Source organism: Gallinula chloropus, assembly GCF_964237585.1.
Source record: "Gallinula chloropus genome assembly, chromosome: 2".
In the NCBI taxonomy this organism is placed as follows: Eukaryota; Metazoa; Chordata; class Aves; order Gruiformes; family Rallidae; genus Gallinula; species Gallinula chloropus.
In genome coordinates, this window is record NC_140086.1 from 79,457,334 (window position 1) to 79,480,237 (window position 22,904).

Sequence of the window (22,904 nt, forward strand, 5' to 3'; positions counted from 1 at the left end):
TTCTGAACCAGCTCTAGTTATGGGCAACTGACTGAGAAGTCTGGTCACATTTCATTTAGCAGTAAGGGAGCATAAGATTATATCAAAACTGGATTTTTTTTATGCAGGCCTGAGATGGCAGATATTAAACTTTATTACCATGAGTCAGATGTTCAGAGTTCACGAGTAGTTGTTCTTTAGTGTAAAATACACACTGTTATCTACAGTCCTTGCTATAGCAACTGAACTAATAACATACAGAAGCACACCTTTGGTGATAAAATGTGTGATCTTACTACATATACCTGTTCTAACTCATTCTCAAGAGCCTGTTTTGTAGGACGGTTTCTTTACTTCATAATGTCCTCTCTTCCTTGGAACAATCCCTTCCTAAAATATGGGACAGAGATGTAGCACATCTTTAGTACATATATATGAAGAGGGGCAGTCTGGGGGTGCGTGCTCCATGAGCGTGCAGGAAGGATAACAAATAAGCTAGGGCTGTCTGAAGTAATGAGTATAAAACACTGAAGTTGAAATGGTGGGATTTTTTGGGTTGGTTATATTTGGTTTGGATTGAGGCAGGGGGATGTTTCATCAGGGATGTGACTGAATTAGAGCCTGCTGTTAAATGTAAATAAGTACTGCGGATTACCATATTAAATACTGTTAGCTTTCTGGTGATGCATAGTGGAAAGAAATTAGATAGATAGATTATAGCATTGCCCGAGCAAATACCTTGAAAATTTATTTAGTATTTCAAAGCTATAGCTTTTGACTTTGGGTTAGCTAGACATTTCAACAAACTAAAAAAAAATAGTGCCTTCCTTCTGATTTCATGTCAGAATTGGTGCAGAAATCGTAGTTGCATGTGTAAGTATAAGTTGTGTTCCTTCCCTGGACAGAAGGTTTTGATTTGCCTTCTTTAAACATGCACTCCTCTGAAGACTGATGTAGTTGTCTTTCTGTAAAGACATTACAGAACCATTGCTTATCATTATTAGATGTATGACTTCATTTGTGTTGCAGCATGGAGCTCCTTTCATTTTGTGATGAATGAACAGTGGGGGGGAAAGAGGAGCTGTGGAAATGATAACGCTTTGTCATTCGTTTCAGATTACAGTATCTTGACAACACGACTTGGTTGCAAAGTAGAAGACAGTAGTTTTAAGAGAGTAAATGCTCTTAAGACTAGATGGTCCGATTTTCCTGAGGATAATTACTATATTAGTAGAAAAGCACCAGCTTACAAGTTTAGATAATGGGTGTGCTTGAAAATCCAATAGCTGTTCCTTAAATGAAGTTTTATATGTAAGCGAAGTTATATGTCTCACCAGCATCTTAAGGTAGTCATGCACTGGTAAAGACAAAAACTTTGCTGTGTTAATTCCAAAGAGGAAATGTACATGATCATTTGTTTGTAAAGCTAATAAACTAATCGGATCAAGGGACTGTCACAATTAATTATTCTCCCCACTCCCATCCCCCAAATTTCATGCGCTCTGGTCAATTATCTTAGAATATTTCAAAGACTTGTACTAGATAATTGCTTTGGATATCTCACAATCACAGAATCATAGGGGTTGGAAGGGACCTTGAGAGATCATTGGGTCCAACCCCCCTGCCGGAGCAGGTTCCTTAGGACATATCGCACAGACAGCCCTCCAGACGGGGCTTGAAAATCTCCAGAGAAGGAGACTCCACAACCCCCCTGGGCAGCCTGTGCCAGGGCTCTGTCACCCTCACTGTGAAAAAGTTCTTCTGCATGTTGGTGCAGAACTTCTTATGCTCCAACTTGAGGCCGTTGCCCCATGTCCTGTCTCCACAGACCACTGAAAAGGGGCTGGCCATTTCCCCCATACTTAAGATATTTATAAACATTAATCAGATCTCCCCCTTAGTCTTCTTTTCTCAAGGCTGAACAGTCCCAGCTCACTCAGCCTTTCCTCATAGGGGAGATGCTCCAGTCCTTTAATCACCTTTGTAGCCCTTCGCTGGACTCTTTCCAGGAGATCCCTGTCTTTTCTATAATAGGGAGTACAGAACTGGACACAATGTTACAATATGTAAAAGAAAAAATACTATTACAATAACTACTATGGACTGTACTATTTTTCTGCCTGACATTATAAGAGCTGTTATTCTCAGCTTCATTCTCTGCGTTGATACTTAGTACTAAAATTAAAAAGCTTAAATTGGAACTGAGAAATAAACTCACTTGTAAGTTAATTATTAGCCAAGAATTTTCACTTGGATCTGTTGGACTGCTGAACAGCAAATTTTAAACGTGTTGATTTAGTGAAAATTGTTGAGAATAGCCACTGGGGGAAGGCCTTGACAAATTTTCTGTTTCTGACATGGTGTTGATTTGATGGATTCAGGCTATTGTTTACACTCCAGTCTTGTGGGTTTGGATTAATTTTTCCTGCCTGTTAGATGAGCTGTTTGAAAAATTCTTTACAGATAGCTGAATTACACCCTGTTCTCTGAGCTTCATGCTAAAAGTGATGGAATAGTTAAACAGCAATGCAAAGTGCTTTAAACAGCCTTGAGGTGCTAAACATTAATAATGACCAGATTAGGGTTTTAATTAGCATGCAAGGTAAATCTGAGTATTTTTGTAGTGGTTTGAATCACAGAAGACAACAATTAGAAACTACTAGTATTTCTTCTCAGCACCAGTAGTTAATGAAACACTTAGAAGAGAGTATCCCTCTGTGCTGTGTGGAAAGATTTCAAGTTTGTATATGTTAGTCTGTTAGATATGTATTGATCAAATTAATACTAGCCTGTAGAAAGTAACCTTCCTGTTCACCTTAACAGCGAATAAATAGAGAGAGATGCTCCTGAAAGGATAATTATTAATTTTGGTGCTTTGTTGACTAGAGAAAGAGCTGAAGGGTATTTATTCTGTGTTAGGCTTGACATGTTTGTTGGAAAAGAAAAAAAAATCCAGTTAAAAGCACACTTAATGTAACCAAAAAATGGAAAGACAAGCTGCTACTTTAAAAGTGCTACTTCTTAAAATTGTCTCACATAGAGAGAGAATATACTTTCTTTTTCTGTAACAGCTACATGTGATCATGCTTGGAATTAGAAAATCTTCATTACCACTCCCCGTGTTCTGAAAGACATCTGAAGTGGGAAGAGGGGTTGGGGAACGAAATAATAGTCTAACAAACTTTTGACAAGTAATTCTTTGTCCTTTCTGGTGGCCAGGTGAGCCAAGATGGAAAGTCACTGCTTGACAAACTTCAGAGACCTTTGACTCCTGGAAGTTCTGATTCCCTTACTGCGTCTGCCAACTACTCAAAAGCAGTTCATCATGTTCTGGATGTCATCCATGAGGTACTGCACCACCAGCGCCAGCTGGAAAACATTTGGCAGCACCGAAAGGTCCGCTTGCACCAGCGGCTTCAGCTGTGTGTTTTTCAACAGGATGTTCAACAGGTAGGTTTTAGTTTGTTGTCGAAATTTGAAGGTGGCATTGGCAGGTGGGTTTTGATTACTAAACCCTATGTTCTTCCATTCAACAATTGAATAGTTGTGTTGGATTGACTGCCTGATTACCAGTTCTGTGTGTTATCAGAGGATATTGACTGCTGGGAATAGAAATCAAATTTGTAAATTAGGTGTACTTCAGATTTTTCTTTTTAAAAATTATTTCATTTATTTACTTTAAGCCAGATAGGATGAAAAAATATTTTTTCTTATGGACAGCTGTTCTGAACTGATACTTGCACTCTGGGCTCGAAATGTCAGAGAGACTTGCAGCAGTAACATACAGAATAACAGGAATTTTATAACAGATTTTACTTTCAAATGCTCAGTGATAATTGAATTAATTGATTTTTTTAAAATGTGAGAGTAAACTATGGATCTTGTACTTACTAACAAGGAGGGACTGGTTGAAGAGGTGGAGGTTGAGGGTAGACAGGGTACTGGAAAGAAAAAGGGCCCAAGATACTTGGACCGTATTTAAGGACCACTTCTTCAAAGCTCAAAATCAGAGCATCCCAATGGGAAAGAAGTCAAGAAAGGAAGGCAGAAGACCTGCATAGGTAAACAGAGGACTGCTGGCCAAACTTCAATGCAAGAAAAGAATCTGCAGGTCATTGAAAGGGAAGGGATGGTTTCTTGGGACTTGTCAGGGCATGTAGGGTGTAAACTAGGAAAGCTAAGGTCTCTTTGGAATTAAACATTGCAAGGCAGGTCAAGGACAACAGAAAGGGCTTCTTCAAATACATTGGAGACAAAAATAATGCTAGAGGTAACGTAGGTCCTCTGCTGAATGAGGTGGGTGCCCTGGTGACTGAGGATATTAAGAAGGTGGAATTACTGAATGCCTTCTTTGCCTCTGTCTACATTGCTGGAGACTGTTTGCAAGAGCCCCAGATGATTGAAGCCCTGGAGGAAGTTAGGATGAGTGATGAGCCTGCCTTGGTTGATGAGGACTGGGTCAGGACTAACTTAAGCCATCTGGACATCCATAAATTCATGGGTCCTCATGGGATGCACCTGAGGGTGCTGAGAGCGCTGGCAGAAGTCATTCCTAGGCCACTATCCATCATCTCTGCTAAATCCTGGGAAACGGGAGAGGTGCCTCAGGACTGGAGGAAAGCGAATGTTACTCCAGTCTCCAAAAATGTCAAGAAGGAGGACCCAGGTAACTACAGGCCTGTCAGCCTCACCTCCATCACTGGAAAGGTGATGGAACAATTTATCCGTGGTGCTGTCTCTAGACATATCAAGGATAAGAGGGTGATTAGGAGCAGTCAACATGGATTTACCAAGGGGAAGTCATGTTTCTCTAGTCTAATAGCATTTTATGAGGACATAACCAGGTGGATAGATGATGGTAGGGCACTAGATGCGGTCTACCTTGACCTCAGTAAAGCATATGACACTGTCTCCCATAGCATCCTGGTGCCTAAACTGAGGAAGTGTGGTCTGGAAGTTTGAGTAGTGAGGTCAACTGAGAAGGGAAGAAGCCAGCGAGTTTTGATCAATGGGACAGAGTCTGGCTGGAGGCCTGTATCTAGTGGAGTCCCTCAGGGGTCGGTACTGGGACCTGTACTATTCAATATATTCATTGATGACCTGGATGAGGGAATAGAGTGTACAGTCAGCAAGTTTGCTGACGACACAAAACTTGGAGGGGTGTCTGACACTTCAGAGGGCTGTGCTGCCATTCAGCAAGACATAGACAGGCTGGAGAGTTGGGTGAGGAGAAGTTTAATGATATTTAACAAGGGTAAGTGTAGGGTCTTGCGTCTAGGGAAGAACAGCCCCAGGTACCAGTATAGGCTGGGGACTGACCTGGTGGAGAGCAGCATAGGTGAGAGGGACCTGGGGTTCCAGGTGGACAGCAGGATGACCATGAGCCAGCAATGTGCCCTCATGGCCAAGAGGGCCAATGGCATCCTGGGGTGTATTAGAAGGGGTGTGGTTAGTCGGTCAAGAGAGGCCCTTCTTCCCCTCTACTCTGCCCTGGTGAGACTGCACCTGGAATATTGTGTCCAGTTCTGGGCCCCTCAGTTCAAGAAGGACATAGAACGCCTTGGAAGAGTCCAGCTCTGGATCACCAAGATGATTAAGGGAGTGAAACACCTTCCTTATGGGGACAGGCTGAGGGAGCTGGGTCTCTTTAGCCTGGAGAAGAGGAGAATGAGGGGTGACCTCATTAATGTCTATAAATATGTAAAGGGTGTGAGTCATGAGGTTGGAGCCAGGTTCTTCTCAGTGATGGCCAGCAATAGGACAAGGGGTGATGTATCGAAGCTGGAGCCTAGGAAGTTCCATGTGAATGTAAGGAGAATCTTTTTCACCGTGAGGGTGATGGAGCACTGGCACAGGCTGCCCTTTCTGGAGTCTCCTTCTCTGGAGACATTCAAAACCCATCTGGATGTGATCCTGCGCAATTTGTCTGTGTGATCCTGCTTTGTCGGGGGGTTGGACTAGATGGTCTTTTGAGGTCCCTTCCAACTCCTAACGTTCTGCAGTTCTATGATTCAGTGATACTGAAGAGCTATAAAATATGGATAAGGTTACTTTCTGATGATGCTGTTGTTGAATTAATAGTTGTTAGCTGCCATGTTTTTATTATTATGAAATCCATTAAAGTAGGTCGTTAAGTACAGGCATTAATGTCTCTGACATTATTTTAGCTTATAAAGGTATAGCAGTACCAAATTCTTTATAGATAAATTTTTGATAAACAGATAGTGTTTGGCTTAGCCTGCAATTGACAGACATTAGTAATTTATCCCTTAATAGCCCATCTTTGTAAAAAAGTGAAGATGAACAGTATTTTTTGATCGTGTTCTTTCATTTCAGTGTGAAGATGTTCACAAATCAGGAACTTTTAAATGGGGTTATTAGGTAGCCAGTCACACGTTCTAGTTAAACTGGTCTTGTTTCTTCCAAATTAGTTGCACTTTTGTACTTAGCTGTTTTAAGAATATCCTGGATGTGAGTAGTTGAGAGTGAAATAGCCTGGTTTCCATCATTTGCAGTAGTTGGACATAGGTCCTTAATTCAGGGAGGTAGTGGGAGAGAGTGAGCCATCTTCTTAGGCACTGCATGTAGAAGAAAGTTGAGCTATCTCTTTGTGTATGTTAAAGCGTAAATAGTGGTAAAATAAATATCAAGTTATAAAACTTTATTACTTATTTGTTTATGTAATAAAGGTGCGTATATTAAAAGGTAGGCAGTTACCCAGCTTCACGACAATCAGGTGTGATGAAGGATAAAGACAGACATGAAAAATGTTAGCTGACAAAAAAAAAGTAGTAAAAGAAAGCAGAGTCCATGCTATGAGTGGTCAAGATGACATAGAACTAAACTGAAAAAACTGTTATGTCATTGTGTAAATCTAGAGACTCTTTGTCAAGATTACTACATACATGGTAGCTAGTAAGGGGAGTCCAGTGCTGATAATGTGTTGAGTAGTCATTGAAGGGCACATGTCAAAACCAGTGAGACAGAGTCCACAAGTGACTTGCCTTTTAAACTTAAAAAGCTTCATAAGGAATGTTCAGAAACTGAAATTAATACAGCAGATTGTTTCTCGTACGGAAAAACGTAGGTCTTCTCAGTGGTAGCCTAGTGCTAACAAGTGTGGATTGAATTCTGGAACTTTCTCCCCTAGTTTGAATTCAATTCAAGTAGGACCTACTTAGGCAACCATGGCTAAGTAATCTCCTGGGGTTATTTGCTAGATACATAATTCAAGTTTCAGGCCTGTAGGCTGTGCTTCGGGCAGCTTATTTCCTGGGGGAAGGTGTTCATTAAATGCTACAGAAAGCTGTGTCTACTCTTTGCTTTTGTTATCTTGGGAGTCATAAACTACTCGTAGGAGTTTCTCATTTTCTGTTACTTCTTAAGTCGTGGCACTCGGAGTGGAGGAGTGAGCTCTTAGACTGCTTTGTTGTTTGAAGTTGGCAAGAAATCCTTCATTAGACTCAAGTCCTAGCATCACTGTCGGGTTCTTTAGCAAGGAGCTGGATTTTTCTTCTCTGGTTGAGACCTGTTAGTCCTTGGAACTGGTTCATTTAACATCAAATACTCACAGGTCTGAAAACCAGCAAGATGACAGCTTTACCTATTTTGATAACTTCTAGTGTCAAGAAGGTCCTATCCAATCATGCATGTAGATTATGAGTATACCAGAAGTTTTCAGTATAAACCACTTGGCTCACGAGGGTTAAGCCCATCTAGGTTCATTAATTCAGTACGTGTCTTACCTACCGATTGGAAAAAGTCTATCTTTCTGTTTATGCCTCTGGTTTCTCTATATGCTTTGCAAGGCAGATCTTGTATTAAGATACCAAGATATCTTCTTGACAATTTGCAGCTGCGGCCTTTGGTGCTAATGGACATCTTTATCAAGATTTTCCACTAGTTATCACTGCCAGAGACAGGAATGTCCTTCGGTTTATCCCTGTCATGGCTGTTAACCTCCACGCTGGAGGCTTCTGAAATGTGGAAGTGTAGCTCTTTGTTATGTTACTTTAACTTAAATTTCAGATACTGTTGTATTTTAGACACTGTTTGAATTATGATGTGTATTATGGTCAATGTTCCATTTTGTGATGCAAACTTCCAGACTTACACTTAGGTGTAGGTAATGCTGTAGGACAAGGATAATTCAACTGTTGTACCAGACAAATTAATCTGCTACCCAGTTGTCTTAAAGATAACAGTAAGCACAGTAATGGTATTTCCCTGGAATAGCCTTGCCTTGTCAGATTGTATCTCCCTCAGCTTTGAAAATCCATCAGGAAAAAAAGTGATCTTGAGTAATAAAGATTCTTTTTTCTCACAAAACAAAAATAAAACTTTATCAGATCATCTAATTTATCTGAGACATGTCAGCTCTTCAACTTAATAATGACTGATACCATTCAGTGCAGAAATTGCCCTGTTTTGAGGTATTTGTTGAATATAAATCCTAAGCAACTTTCTGAAGTACTTCTGTTTTCATTTGCACATTCTCTTGGGCTTAGTCTTTGTTCAAACGTTCAAAAAATAAATTAAGATTATCTAGCTTGATTTAGAAACTAGCATGGAAAGCTTTTTTTAGTTATTGTCAGTGGAGATAAACGTTGGGGGTTTTCATGTCAAAATCAACTAAATACAGCATTTCTTTCACGGAACACTGGGGCATGCAACCAAGTGCATTGTACGTGAATCTGTAAGTGTTCTTCAGCATGAGGCTGATTTCCTCCTCCTCTGCTGGCATAGTTTCTGCTGGATTAATGAAATAAATCAGTTCATAGAAGAGTTAAGTGAGTGACAGAAGTGATTTGGAGGAGGGAGTTGGCTGTGTTCAGCTGGTACTTTGTTTTGTGTTACTAGCACTATAGAAAGCTGGTGGTTGGTTTGTTGGGTTTTTTCCTGTCTAGCGTGTTCAGTATTGGGAAAGTGTTTCTGGTGGAACTTTCCAAATCAACAAAATCACTGTGGTGCTAGCTGTGTGTACTGAGAGCAATCTGCTAATTTAGTGAAGCAAGAAGTAAGGAAATATTAAAAATAGTAAACAAAATGTGAATTACAGCAAATGTGAAATCTGAAATGTGAAAAACCTGTAACAGTCTTAAGCAAAACAGAATTCAGAGTTTGACCTTAGATAATAGGGAAAGGCCTAGGAGATCTGCTTCCTGGTTAGGTTGTCTATTAACACCAAAAAAAGAGTCTGTCTATCTTTAAACAAAGTACAGGTCATTTGCTGTTGCACTCAATTGTTGAAAATGATCCTTCTAATGTAAAACATGCTGATAGAGGTATGATTTTATGCTTAAGAGTTAACAATCTTGCCAAGTGGATAATATATGCCAGCCTTTCACCTAAGGAAGGGAGCTGTCTCTGATGAAGCAGTAAAGCAGACCTCCAGTAGCCATGTGGGATTTGTACCACTGCGCCATGAAAGGTCAAAATTGACCGTAAAGATGATGTTTTTGGTAGAGTGATACTGCTAACACTTGTACAGGGAAAGTTTTGGGGTCTGAGAAACATTCTTGATGTCTTGCAAGCCAAAGATTAGTAAAACATACTTGTAGGTTCTTTCCAAAGCATACATATATTAGATCTTACTGATCTTGGGTATCTTCTCTGTCCATTCTGGATAAACACAAGGGTTCTCCTTCCATGATCGGCGTTCCTCAAGGGCCCCATTATAGTTTTTGTTGTAACAGTCACTTGTTTCAGCCTTGACTAAGGGTGAGCCAAGAAACCTGATTTTGTTGGGTGATTCCACTGTGGCTTTTGGAGGCAGCTCCAGTATACAATAGTTCTTTTTGGGAGAGAGTTTTTCCACATTTTAACAATTGCCTTCTAAATGTTATGTCCACACCAAGTTAAGTTGTGGAGATCACGAGAGCAAGTGTGTGCAAAGTTGCTAAAAGCGTGGCAGGGTAAGGACTAGATACTGATGTGGAAAAGACTGGTGAAAGTAAGCACTTGAATCTGCAAAAGGTCAGGTTATTTCTTCTAACAGTATATACAAACCACATTTTACAGCCATGAGCAATGAATTTGTCAAGGTGAAGCTATCTTTCCCTAGTAGTTTCTTCTATCATATATCCAGTGTTCATGCTAAAAAAAATAAGCTTTGGTTTTTTAGCTCTAATATTGGGCATAAGGTTGGTTCTGCTTGAGACTGTGGTTATAGCAACTTGCTGTAGTGGAGGATAATATTATTCACCCTTTCACTGAAAAGTGTGGAGCCTCTTAAGTTCCTATGTATTACTGAAGTACTGGAGTGAATTCCATGTGCTTTCAGTGTTAGTGAGAGTCCTTAGTCTGGTGGTGTGATGGTTTCTGTAACTCTTATCTCTGCCTGGAAGAGGAAGAAAACAGGTCAATTAAGATTGCTAAACAGCTAATATCAGTGCCAGCTAAGGGTATTGACCTTTGGGCAAAGTAACATGCAAAAGCACTCACTGACAGGCAAGAGCATACCTTGACTTTGACTCGGCTTTTATGTGCTGCGAAAATCCCCAGAACCATTTTTTTTCTTCTCAGTTTTGTTAAGAATCAAGGTAAGAAGGCTGAGCATTAATAAGATTTGCATTCATGCTGATTTCACTTAGAGATCATGATGTTTCTCTAGTAGACTGTTTTGTGTTAGGATCTACCTGGACTTGTGAAAAGCATTTACACTGTCCTGCACAATGACCTTGTCTCTGGATTGGAGAGATCATAGATTTAAAGGATGGATAAGGAGTTAGCTGGATAGTTGCACTTAGAGTTGTGATCAATGGCTCGATGTCCAAGTGGAGACTAGTGACAGGTTGTGTTTCTCATGGGTTTAGTATTGGGACCAGAACTATTTAACATCTTTGTTAGAGACATAGACAGTGGATCAAGAGTACCCCCAGCAAGTTTGGTAATTACAAGTTGTGTGTGTGGTGACAGGCTGAAGGGATGCCATCCAGAGGAACCTTGGCAGGCTTGAGAGGTGGGCCTATGAGAACTGCATGAAATTCAGCAAGGCCAAGTGCAAGGTCCTGCACATGGTTCAGAGCAATCCCAAGCCTAACTACAGGCTGGATGGAGAATGGATTGGGAGCAGCCCTGAGGAGAAAGACTTGGTGGTGCTGATTGATGAAAAGCTCAACATGAGCCAGCAATGTGTGATTGCAGCCCAGAAAGCCAACCATATTCCGGGCTGCGTCAAAAGAAATGTGACAGGTTGAGAGGGGTGATTCTGCCTCTCTGCTCTGGTGAGACCCCACCTGGAGTACTGCATCCAGCTATGAGGTCCCCGGTACAAGAAAGATATTGAGCTGTTGGAGAGAGTCCAGAAGAGGGCCACGCAGATGGTCAGAGGGATGGAGCACTTCTCCTGTGAAGACAGGCTGAGAGAGTTGAGCTTGTTCAGCCTGGAGAAGAGAAGGCTCCATTGCAGCCTTTCTGTATCTGATGAGGACCTGCAGGAAAGATGGAGAGGGACTGTTACGAGAGCATGGAGTGATAGGACAAGGAGTAATAGATTTAAACTGAAAGTGTAGATTTAGATTAGACATTAGAAAGAATGCGTTCTGCTTCTCATCCAACTTCTTAAGAAGTTACTGAGCATTATTTGGAGCAAAAATCACCCTCCCTGGGCTGCTTTCTGCTTTTCATCTAGTGCTTTCTGGGACAGATTTCACTGTTGATTTCATTTGTTAGCTTATAACTGTTAGTAGTCTCTGGAGTTCAGACTAACTCTCTCATCCAAACATGTCTTTCTCTGGTTCTTTTTATAATGAGAAAAGCAGAGTAGTCTCCTGAAACCAGTCAAAATCGTTGGTAACACAGATTTTACAGATAACTGAGGCCATGTTTGGCTCCAGTCTACCTTCTCTGATCAATACTTTCCCTTGAAAGAAGAAAATAAAAATGTACGTTGGCCTAAAACATAACAATATTCTTTTGGCAGTACTTACTAGGAAAAACAAACATTGCATTAGCTGAAGAAGCGCCACAGAGATTTAGTGAAGTGTTGGTGATTTGACATGGCAGTATTGTGGCATTATGAGATTGCTTGTTGTTTTGAAGATGTCCAGTAGGAGAGAGTTTGCAAACCAAAGGAAAAAAAGATTTTAACAGTCAAGATTAATGAGAAAAATCACACCAGATGGTTTCCTTTTTTCTGCTAAAAAAAGCATGTTTTGTATGACACTAGTATGTGGGAATTATATGTGTATTGACTGTGAGATCATGTGAGTGATGTTGCAGGACTGGTTCTCAAGTCTGTTTGGAGGAAAAATAGAAAAAAAAATTATTCTCTGTGGTTACATGAAGTGTCAAATACTTTCATTACAGGAAAAGGTGGGGAAAACCTCACCCAACTCCAGGCATCAAAGTAAAGGACACTAATAGATAAGGGTTCATAAGGTACAGGTTTCTGGTAGGTATATTCAGACTGCAACAAAATACTCGGGTTTTAAAGATAAAAGAACACTGGAGATAAATGTTAAGTAAAGTATTCCACTCTACTAGATCAATACTCTATAAAATTTGTTAGAAGACTTAAGAAAATTGCTTATGTGCAGTTGTCTTTAATTCTGAACAGCATTTGTGAACCTCTGAGTATCTTCCAAAGAATGAAATGCCATATGCATGCTAGCTAATGAATGAATTAAGATACGGGTAAGATGTATTCCTTTGGAGAGAGACCAGATGTTTTTGTTCGTTCACTCATCAGAAACTTGGTATGTGTGCAGTAATCCTTTATGCTAACTGGCAGGAACTAATTACAGTTTTTACTATTTATAAAGCTGTCAGCCCAGCCATTGTGGTAGAAGCTTTAATGTCTTCAAAATGTCTTTAGTTCTTCACTTTTTCGGCTATAAAATTTACAATACACAATTATGTCTATCTGATGTTTTCTTCAGAATTGGGGCAAAATCCTTCATACACTCTGAATGCAGGCATTGTCATTCAGCTAATGATTTGAGCTCAATTTTCTTGTGTTAGTTAAAAATTCTACTACTGAATCTTTTTTCTTGGCTTAGTATGTTAGTAGGAGAAGCGACTTCTTATCTAAACCAGAACTTTGCTGCATTATTCACCAGCGTTGTTGGGGAATGTGCCAACTCCATTAGTGTTACATTACCAAAGAGTGTCAGCTGAAGGCACACAGGGGTCACAGAGGGACCCTCACAAGGAGTCCAGTCACTTGGATCAGATTACTGTCAAACTGATGAATGTGTAGAAATGTGGTTGTCCTTGGTAGGCTTCAAAGTAAACATACCATCTTAAATCATACAATTTAGCTAGTTTAAGCTAGTTACTGCCTTGAGAAAAATTAATGAGATGTAATTAACATCAGTGGCGATACTGTGTTTTAATCGGACAATATAGTTCCTTATAAACAGTCCCTTTACAGCCAATTTTCTTGCATAGTTGTCTTTTTGTTGCAACATTGAGTACCTCCACTCAGATTCTTGCCTGTCTTTTATCCGTACCACAGGTGTTGGATTGGATTGAAAACCACGGAGAAGCTTTTCTTAGCAAACATACTGGAGTGGGAAAGTCCCTACATCGGGCTAGAGCTTTGCAGAAACGCCATGAAGACTTTGAAGAGGTTGCACAGGTAAAAACAGTCTACATGACTGGCTATATACTTGTTACGGAAATCTATGAAAAAATCCTACTGTGGCACCAAAGGGCTGGGCAGAGGGAGCTCCACTACAAAAAATTCAGTTACAAGAATTTTGTTGCTGTAGCAAGCTTTTCTCATCCAGCTTCAATAAGAAAAATACAAACTTTCACAGTCCTACAGAGAGTGGAAGTCTTGAAATTCAACAGAGCTGCTGCTGGTTGTTATTTTTGTTGTTGTTATTATTAATAATTTTCAAAAGCTTGCTTTCAAATGTTGAGCCACAGAAGAATGAAAGCTCACCTTTTAAAGTAACTTAATTCCACAGTATTCTAGGATTTAAACTTCTGTGCACCCAGTAAGAGAGGCTGGATATGAATTGTAGGCTGTGCTTGCTGACTTGAAGGTTGGGGAGCTCCCCTATCCCCACAACAGTCTGATGGGAGAAGGGGTGGACTCTAAAGAAGCCACTTGAGCAAGCAAACTAACCAACTAGGCTTTGGGGTTTTTCTTTTAATACCAATAAGTTTTATATGCCCTCCTGTTCTAAATCCACTAATGCTTTTTTATAGAAAGACTATTTTTAGCCTTAAGTGGAACTGATGATAGAATTTCAAAACACTTTCCTATGAAAAAGAGTCAAGCAAAAAGAAACAGAGATACTAAGGAATAGAGTGAGCATAACAAGAGGAAGTTGTTTTGTGTGGCAGCCTTGAAAAAGGGGTGTGAGGTGACTAAAATCCATGAGAAGCTGAGGACTAGAATCCTCCCCATTAGTAACATGCACTGTGTCCAGTCTTAATGACTGGTGAGAGTAAATATCTCTAAGGTTCATCAAGAAAAATCTCATTAAGGTAGGGTTGCAACACTGGTCCTTCAGTCAAAACAGAACACACATTATTAGAATCACAGAACATTAGGAGTTGGAAGGGACCTCGAAAGACCATCTAGTCCAACCCCCCTGCCAGAGCAGGATCACCTAGACTACATCACACCGGACACATTCCAGTGTGTTTTGAATGTCTCCAGAGAAGGAGACTCCACAACCTCTCTGGTCAGTCTGTGCCAGTGCTCTGCCACCCTTAGGGTGAAAATGTTTCTCCTTACGTTCACATGGATCTTCCCATGCTCCAACTTGCACCCATTGCCTCTTGTCCTGTCACCAGCCATCACTGGGAAAAGCCTGGCTTTGCCCTCCTGATTCTCCCCCTTCACATTTTTAAAAGCATTAATAAGGTCACCCCTCAGTCTTCCCCAAGCTAAAAAGGCTTTTATGTCAGCTCAGCCTTTCCTCATAAGGAAGGTGTTGCACTCCCTTAATTATCTTGGTGGCCCTGTGCTGGACTCTTCCAAGGAGTTCTATGTCCTCCTTTCTTCAGAAAATTCTGGAATGAAATGCAGGAGCTCAGCAGTAACACCCTCTACAGCAGATGCATCAGAAGTGTGTTTACAGATTATCTGTTTGACAGATGATTAAGCTTGTAATAAAAATTTTTCTGTAAATCCAGTCTTTGAGCGCTCCAGTGACTCAGGACTTGAAACAGGAAGAGAAAGCTTCCTCAATATTGATTTCCTATAAAGGTTTCCAAAATAATAAGCAGTGTTAGTTTTCTATATGCACATGCTGGCTTTTCCCTAAGCATGCTAATACTTCATTTTTAGTAAAATGTCATATTTTCCATGTGGAAATACTTACTTTTCTGGGTCAGACTAGCGAGAATCTGTTCCTCTAAGACACTTAACAAAACTTGAATGATCTCATACTTAATACTGTGTTGTTTGAGCAAAGAAGAAAAAAATGTTTGAGTAACCAAAGTGGATGAAGTGTGCAGAACTGTTAGTGGGATGAAAGCTGTTAAAAAAGAATCCTGTTACTTTGCATGGTACTTTAAAGTAGAAAGTTGTAAAGCAAATGCTTAACACAAAGTTCCTGAAACTTCATGCTACTACAGTTCAAAATTATCTGTCTCTTCAGGGGATGGGTGGAATTTCTATTTTTGGAGATACTGAAAACTTAGACTGGTCAAAGAAATATACTACAGGGGACTATCTTCTCCTGACAGAAGGATGGACAAAATGATCTAATCGGTATTATTTTCATCTCTCGCTGACTGCCAAGAGAGGCACACCCTCTGAGTTGTTCCTTTTGCTTCCTCTAAAAGTGAATGTAAGCAGTCCCCCAAAGGCATTCCTTTCGTTGGTGTTAGAAGGAAGATTATGTTCAAGTGTAAGACAGCAATTGGCAATTGTTAAAGCCTGGGTAACTTTTTGCTGATTTATCCTCTACCTATGCTTTTAGCTGGTCCAGGTCTTTGGTGGTTGGGGGTTTCTTCCTATTGTTTTTTGTTGTTGTATTTTGGTGTTTTGTTGTACTTTATGCATTTTAAAAAAAAATATGACCCTGACATAATCATGAGTTTTCAGTCAGCTGTAGTCAGAAGGTTGAGAGGAGGGAGGGTCAAGTGAACTGTCAGTGGCATGGCAATGTTTTATCAAAGGCAGAGAACCAGAAGTTTTGTTGAAATGTTCCTGACTGAAGGCCAGCTCCTGATTTCAAGGGGGGGCCCAAATTATTATTTCTTTCCTCTTCCCTTCTGCTTCCTCCCTCGTTCTTTTCTAATGTGAATGAGGTGCCAATTCCTCAGCAGCATTCAGAGAGATGTTAAAATAACCTGTGTCGAACAGAAAAGATATTCTGGAGTCAGTAGGCTGTGTGCTCACAGGTTATTCACTGTAAAATTTGTGTGAAATGAAGGCTTGTTTCTCTTTGGCCCTTTGTTACTGCTACAGAAACACTGAATAGTGAAAACTCAGCTAATCATCCTCCTTGATTTCTGACATTTGCTCTATGCATATGCACATTAACTTGCACCCACTACTTACCTTGTTTTCCCCCCTCTCCCCATAATCATCTTTGTATTCATGAGACCATTTAGTCTGAGTGCTGGGGCTCCAAATTTTGACATACCTGATTCAGTTATGGGCATGGATTTTTCAGCTTAGAAGCGCTGGATGCAGATCAGTAGCGTGGTTGTACTTCACCGTGCATTTTTGTATACAATTCCAAGTTTGTGTTTTCTGTTTCAACTATAATTGATGTCTGCTTTTTGACAGTAGTCTATGCTCAAAAAACATGAAAGGTGTATGGCAAGAATTAATTAGTGGGACCTTTTCCCACAGATAACTTCTCTCCATGTGCAGACTGTTTCTCAGTAAAGAACTCGAGTCTTGTGGTGCAAGATACACACAGGAAAAATTCTTTCAAACCTCATTTGAATACACCTTTCATTTGCCTACCACCACCAGTTCCCACCTTTAAGGTTGTAAAAAAATTTTATGTATTTGAACTGATTCTTAACTTCCCCCCCGAATGGCTGTAATACATCAAAGTATAGGTCCATGTCTTACAGTATCTTGTGGCCGTTGCTACATGCACAAAGGAAAGGGACTATATGCTTAAAATGTTACCTTTACCCATCCTATTGTCTGGGTTGTTTTGATGTCTGGAACTGAAGGATGCATCAGAACCAGTGTTTTAGTAGTCACTGATGGACTTTTCTTCCCTTAATCAGGCTAGCTGCTTTTTGCACCCATTTATGCTCTTGGAATGTGTGCCAGATCCTGTGGCAAAGAGTTATTCAGTTTAATTGCTCCTTAGATGAAAAGTACTTTTGCTTTTTCATTTTAAGTGTGTTGTCTGATGCTTAAACATGATAGCATCCACTGTATTTAATGAGTAATCTATCTTAATTTTCTCTACCTTTCATGATTTGTGTAACTCTCTCAAACTTCCTCCATCCGTGTGTGTCTCTTTTTCCTCCTGCATGGAGCAATATCCGGGTTGTATGAAATGCAGTCTATACCTCTACTCCCTTTTGTTCCTGTATTTATTGTCAGTAGTGATCATTTCTATGCTGGTCTCTTAAATTTAACCTTTGACTTTTCTATGATCTGTCACTCTATCTGCTTTCCAAAAATATGGTGATTGTTTTTTCTGAAGAGTATGGAGAGGTTTCTCAACAGGAAGACTAGGAAAGCAATGAACTATCTTGTTGAGTAAGGTGGTGAACTCTGTGTTACAGAGAGTCTTTCAGCATTTTGGAGAAGAAATCCTATTAAAGACTTGAGTTTAGTTGATCGCATCTTGGGGCACAGAGGGATGGTCTAGAGGACTTCTTAAAGCTCCCTGGGAGTTGGGGAGGGTGTGCTAGTGGAGAAATTCTGAGGAAGCCTTAATCTGTTTCAAAACTGTTCAATTTGTTATGACGAAGGCTGCTTTGTCAATTGAGGAAACTGGCATAAACAGCTTCAAGGGATCTGCTGCTGCTCTTTCTGTTTTCTGACCCGTGGCTGCCCCTTGGGACCAACATTTTCAAATCTTCACATTACTACTGTTTTTCCCCTCCAAGCATTGTTAAGAAGCAAGCTGAGAGTTGGGAAAGGCAGAAGATAGTGCAGCACACCTGTTCGCGGGGATTTCTATTCCAAAGGGCAATTACTATCTACCGAGATAAATATTTATATTTTATTTCAGCTCTACTTGGAAGAGAAATTTTAGTGATAAGGCTTGTGTCTGCTGTTAAGGTTTGAGAATTGGCACCCCTTTTGAAGCAGCATCTAGGTTGCGATCACTTCTAAGCACGCAGGTCCCCATCCAGCGTACAGAAAGAGAAGCCTAATGTGCCTGGGCCTGTGTTACATGGAAGATACTCCTGGAATTCATAAACAATGCTTCACATGTGAGATAAAGTTTTCATTAAAATGGGAAACTTCTGTTGGAGCCATCTGCAGCTGGGTGCGGCCCTCTGGGTTAGATGAAGTAGTTGTTGTTCGAGGAGCGCCTTCAGGCTCTTCAGCCTTGCCCCTTGGACACGTGTGAGCTGCGAACTGCGGAAGTCAAAACACCAAAGCACAGATCAGATTGTGTGCTGGGCCAGCCTGGCCTCAGCTAGAGTGTTGAGTATTGCACTCCTGCTGAGAAGGGCAGGCTTAAGGAGTCTCTGCTGGCTTTCCCTGGGAAACCAGGGAGGAGTTTCCTACCTCTATGTGCAGTTAAAGCTGAAGGTTAAGGGCAGGCTAAGATGCAGATAGTCAAAATCAAGAAGCAGCATGGATTGAATTCCTTACATAAATAGTTCATAATAAATGAAGAGGGAACTTGCCCCAAGTATATGAAAGCTGCACCTAGTCCAGTAATCTGCCCTGGGCTTGCCTGGTAATTTGCTTGAGACCCAGGAGGAGAGCTCTTGGCTCCTGCACCTTAGTTGAGTTTTAAAGCCAGACTTGGTTTAAACTTTTGTGGATATTATAGTGTTAATTAGAGGTGTGATGCTATATTTATGACAAGGAAAAGTACCATTTGCATAGGTTTAATTTATCTTGTCGAGCAGTGTTTTTAACCTGGTGTCATCAAGGTTGGTGGAGTATGGAAGGACAGAAAGGAAAAGGGAATGGGGTAGTTTATATTGTTAAGAATATCATTTTTATGGTCTGTAGTACAAACTTACCAGGATACTTGATGTGACGTAAGCAAAGCCTCTTTAGTGTGAATTTGGCTTCAATCTGTTTCGTCCAGAGGTTATCATCCTGTTATGCTTTCTTAATGAGTCTGGTTTGAGAACTGTTCTGAGCTGTGAAAAGCCAAGGCTAGGCTCAAAACTTTTATCAAATGTTTAGAATCAGTCCTGTTTTAAATAACTGAGAAAGATAGAGATGCAGGCTGCAAGTTCGTAGCTTTATGAGTTGTTAAACATCTCTCCTCTGGACCATAGCACACTCAGCACAACAGGTACCAGACTTTTCCCATTCTGTTTTCTGCTTTGACCCAAATCTCTTGCAGGACTGCTGATCTGCATTTGTTAATCCTGTGACGTAATGGGACAATATTCAACTCTGACACTCAGCCATAGCAGACTTCTAAATCCCCCTCTGTTGCTGCTGTTTCACAAATGTGACATTCACTCATCACATGAATTTTGGATACCTGCTTCTGTAAAGATGGAGAGAAATTTTCTTTTTCTGTGCCTGGACACTTTCCACCTTCCTGCTGGATGTCTGGATTGATGTTAAGCGTCTCCATCAGCAGCTAGGACTTCCTCACCTATTATAATATACGTTTGAAAAGCCTGATGGCCATGACTACTGATTTTTCCATTCTTGAAATAGGCCAGTTTGCGAATAGATATTTAGGCTGACCTTTATTCTAGTTGTGAATGTAAAATGCTAATTCCAAGGAAGAATAAATAGGCTCCCCAGGTGTGGATCAAGGAGACACTTGAGTAGACTCACATAAGGAGCTAAGGAATTAATTCATTCACAGTTAAATGAAACGGTATCTGGAAATATAACAAAATCTTTAGTAAGATTATATTCCACTGCCTTTAAAAAAAGAAGAAAGAAAAACTCATTCCAAGGGCCTTTTTGTCATTTTGTTTTCATTAGTGGAGTGGCTTTTCTTTCATTTAATCCTGTGAAACTAACTTACTTCCCTGCAGAACACGTACACCAACGCGGATAAGCTCCTGGAAGCAGCCGAACAGCTGGCGCAGACTGGGGAGTGTGACCCGGAGGAAATCTATCAAGCTGCCCATCAGCTGGAGGACCGGATACAGGACTTTGTGAGGCGTGTGGAGCAACGCAAGATCCTGCTGGACATGTCTGTGTCCTTCCACACTCATGTGAAAGAGGTAAAACCCCTGCGAAGTTGCGGTCATGACTTTAAGCTTTAAAAGGGGTGTTGTCCCATGTTACTGTCATTGTTAGAACCCTGCCAGAGAAAGTAGTGAAACCCCTGTCCTACCCTGAGTTTTTGATGGTAATTCATTGCAGATTGGGGGCTGGGGTAGAGCAATTGCTTTGTTTATGGATTTTGTTAATGGGTTGTTTGGGGGGTTGTTGGTTTTTTTTTTTTTTAAACTTTCACAGACAGCTTCTAGGTCCTTTGTTGTGCAAGGACATATGGTTTTTCAGTCATGGGGAAGGGAGGCGGGTCAGATTGGGGAACTGATACAGCTAGAAGGCAGCGTTGTGGGGGCGAGATACTGCGCACTTCGGTTTTGTTGGTTTGGGTTTTTTTTTTAACTCAGCCAATTCTCCAGTGCAGTTAACTGTGTTGTCAGACATGTGGTTAGACTGACACGGTTCAGGAGACTAAAATGCATGGCAGGAGCAGAAGGCCACTTCAGTCTCCCCTGCTGCTCAGAGAGACTCTGTTTTCTTTCTGGTTTACGCACTGCATTTTGATCTTCTATGCTGATGGCTCTTCACAACCTAAAGAGCTTATCTGATAATGACAATGTTTTGCCTCATGTTTGCAATTTTTAGTCTCGCAAAGGTTGAACTAATACACCAGGAAAACAGTTCAGCCAAACAAAATTTTCAGCCAGGTCAGTTTTATGTTCCGATGCAGAGCACAGATCATAGGAATTTATGATTCCAGTGGGAGAAGATGGGATAGACTAGAGCAAGAATAAAGACTTCAGGAAAGTGCTTTGGTTAAGTAGTGGCAAATTTTGACAACTGTAGAGTACTTGTTAAATTTTCTTACTGCTCATATAAGGTGAAAATATGAATGGCTTTTGGATTGCAGCAAGTCAGGTTGTCTTCCTTCCCTTCACGCTATATTAAGAAATGATCTGTTTGGTGGGGAAGTGCAGTGTTCGAAGTAGCTTCTTCAGCAAAACCTTGTAGAGGATAAGGGTGGGAGTATTTTGTATGTGAAACATCTGCTTTGCACTTGAAACAAATGCAGGAGGCAGTTGGTCTTTGAAGAAGGTCAGGATTGAATTACTACGTAGCTCTAGACATGAGTACATAGCTCCCCCATCAGTTTTCTGGTAGATGCTTCCTTGCAGACACTCTTCTAGGACTCCTCTTGTTTAAACAAAATATAAATGCTGTATTGTAAGACAGAGACTGTAAAAGGATTTGCAAGGAAAGAGCTTTTAAAAATAAAAAAAACCCAAACGAATGGCAGACTGATCTGTGAGTCACTGTTGAGTAATTCTGGGAGGCTGATCCAGATGTGCTGGAGTGTTGCCACTGCTCCCCTAGATAATAATATTTTATTGAGAAAAAATTATTCTGTGTCTTGATTTATTTCTTTGGGAAAATGGATATTATTGTGACCCTGTATGTGCACACAGCTGTTACTGTGGCAGCTCTTCACAGCCTGGTCTTTGTGGGGGAAGATACTATTGCTGATGTACTCATTGATTTTTTTTTTTGGTTGGTTTGTTTTGTCATGTGGCTGACCTTTATACCTAATAAAGCAAGAAAAATTAAAAAGAGTACTTATTTATGTAAGCCAGACTGTTGGGTTGTTTTTTTTTATTTACTTGCATTCTATTTAAAAATACATATGAGTGTGAGGCAGGTAGTTCATATTTCGATGACCAGTCCTTTGGTTAAAGTGCAAAAAACCAGCAAGCTCAAAGCTGTCTTGTGCATTTGGTATTCAGATCTGTTTTCAAGAGCATGTTGTTTGTTATCAAACGTGCATGTGGAGTGCTGGGAAGGTATCATAAAACAGATGGAAGATAAAAATGCCCTGAACCTGAAAGTCATCCATGCTTTGTTGGCAGGAGAATCTCATTTCTCCTGCTGGATGTGGGAAGTCACGAAATAGATTAGTGCATTACCTGTAAGCACGTAACCTTTCTGCTGTAAAGTAGAGTGAAGAAATTAATGTGTGTGCTTAGGTAGTGAAGGGATGAGTTTGAGTGGTAGGATAATACCCTAGTTGTTGAACAGGAAAGAGATGCTTCAGTTTTTTGTTGGGTTTTGTTTGGTTTCTTTGAAAAACACAAAACCAAATCGAAACAAAAGCTACAGCAACATATTTTGCCCTTCAAGTATTCAGGGTGAATTTTGTTTTATTGCATCTTTTTTCTGCTTTCTTGGTCTAAACAGTAAGCTTGAAGAATAAAAACCTTGTTTGCCTGTGACAGTTCGGGGGGAGCTGCAGAGCTGAGAAAAGCTGGTCATCCGAGTTGCTGGCTGATCCATCCAGTCCCTTGTTGGTTTTCAAGTAGGATGTTTTGGTGTGTTTTATTCTTTTCCCCAGAAATACTTCATGCTGAACGAATGCTCCTCATCTGGATGGGAGCATTCCAGTATTACTCCTTCCCCACAGTTGTACGTAACGTTTACAGAGAATTTCCCAGCAACTTTTCCTGTGCTGCGGGAAGCGTCAGCCCTGCGGCGCCCACACAGCGCTGTTACTAAGCACTGTACCTAGTACATCGGTGCAGCTGGAAAAGCAATAGGCTGGCTTGACAGATCCTGGAAGTAACAAACTTCAGCACAGAACAGGTGTGTAGTACGTGTGCAGCACCCA

The 22,904-nt window shown here is 40.6% G+C and overlaps 1 protein-coding gene across 1 annotated transcript in view; it reads left to right on the top strand.

The window, feature by feature from the left end:
• Positions 1-22,904, top strand: part of TRIO (trio Rho guanine nucleotide exchange factor) — a 251,584-nt gene that overhangs the window by 100,332 nt on the left and 128,348 nt on the right. Inside the window, exons 9-11 of the mRNA XM_084260751.1 lie at positions 3,199-3,429; positions 13,439-13,561; positions 20,062-20,253. Of these exons, the coding sequence (XP_084116877.1) occupies positions 3,199-3,429; positions 13,439-13,561; positions 20,062-20,253 (546 nt within the window). The remainder of the gene's footprint in view (positions 1-3,198; positions 3,430-13,438; positions 13,562-20,061; positions 20,254-22,904) is intronic.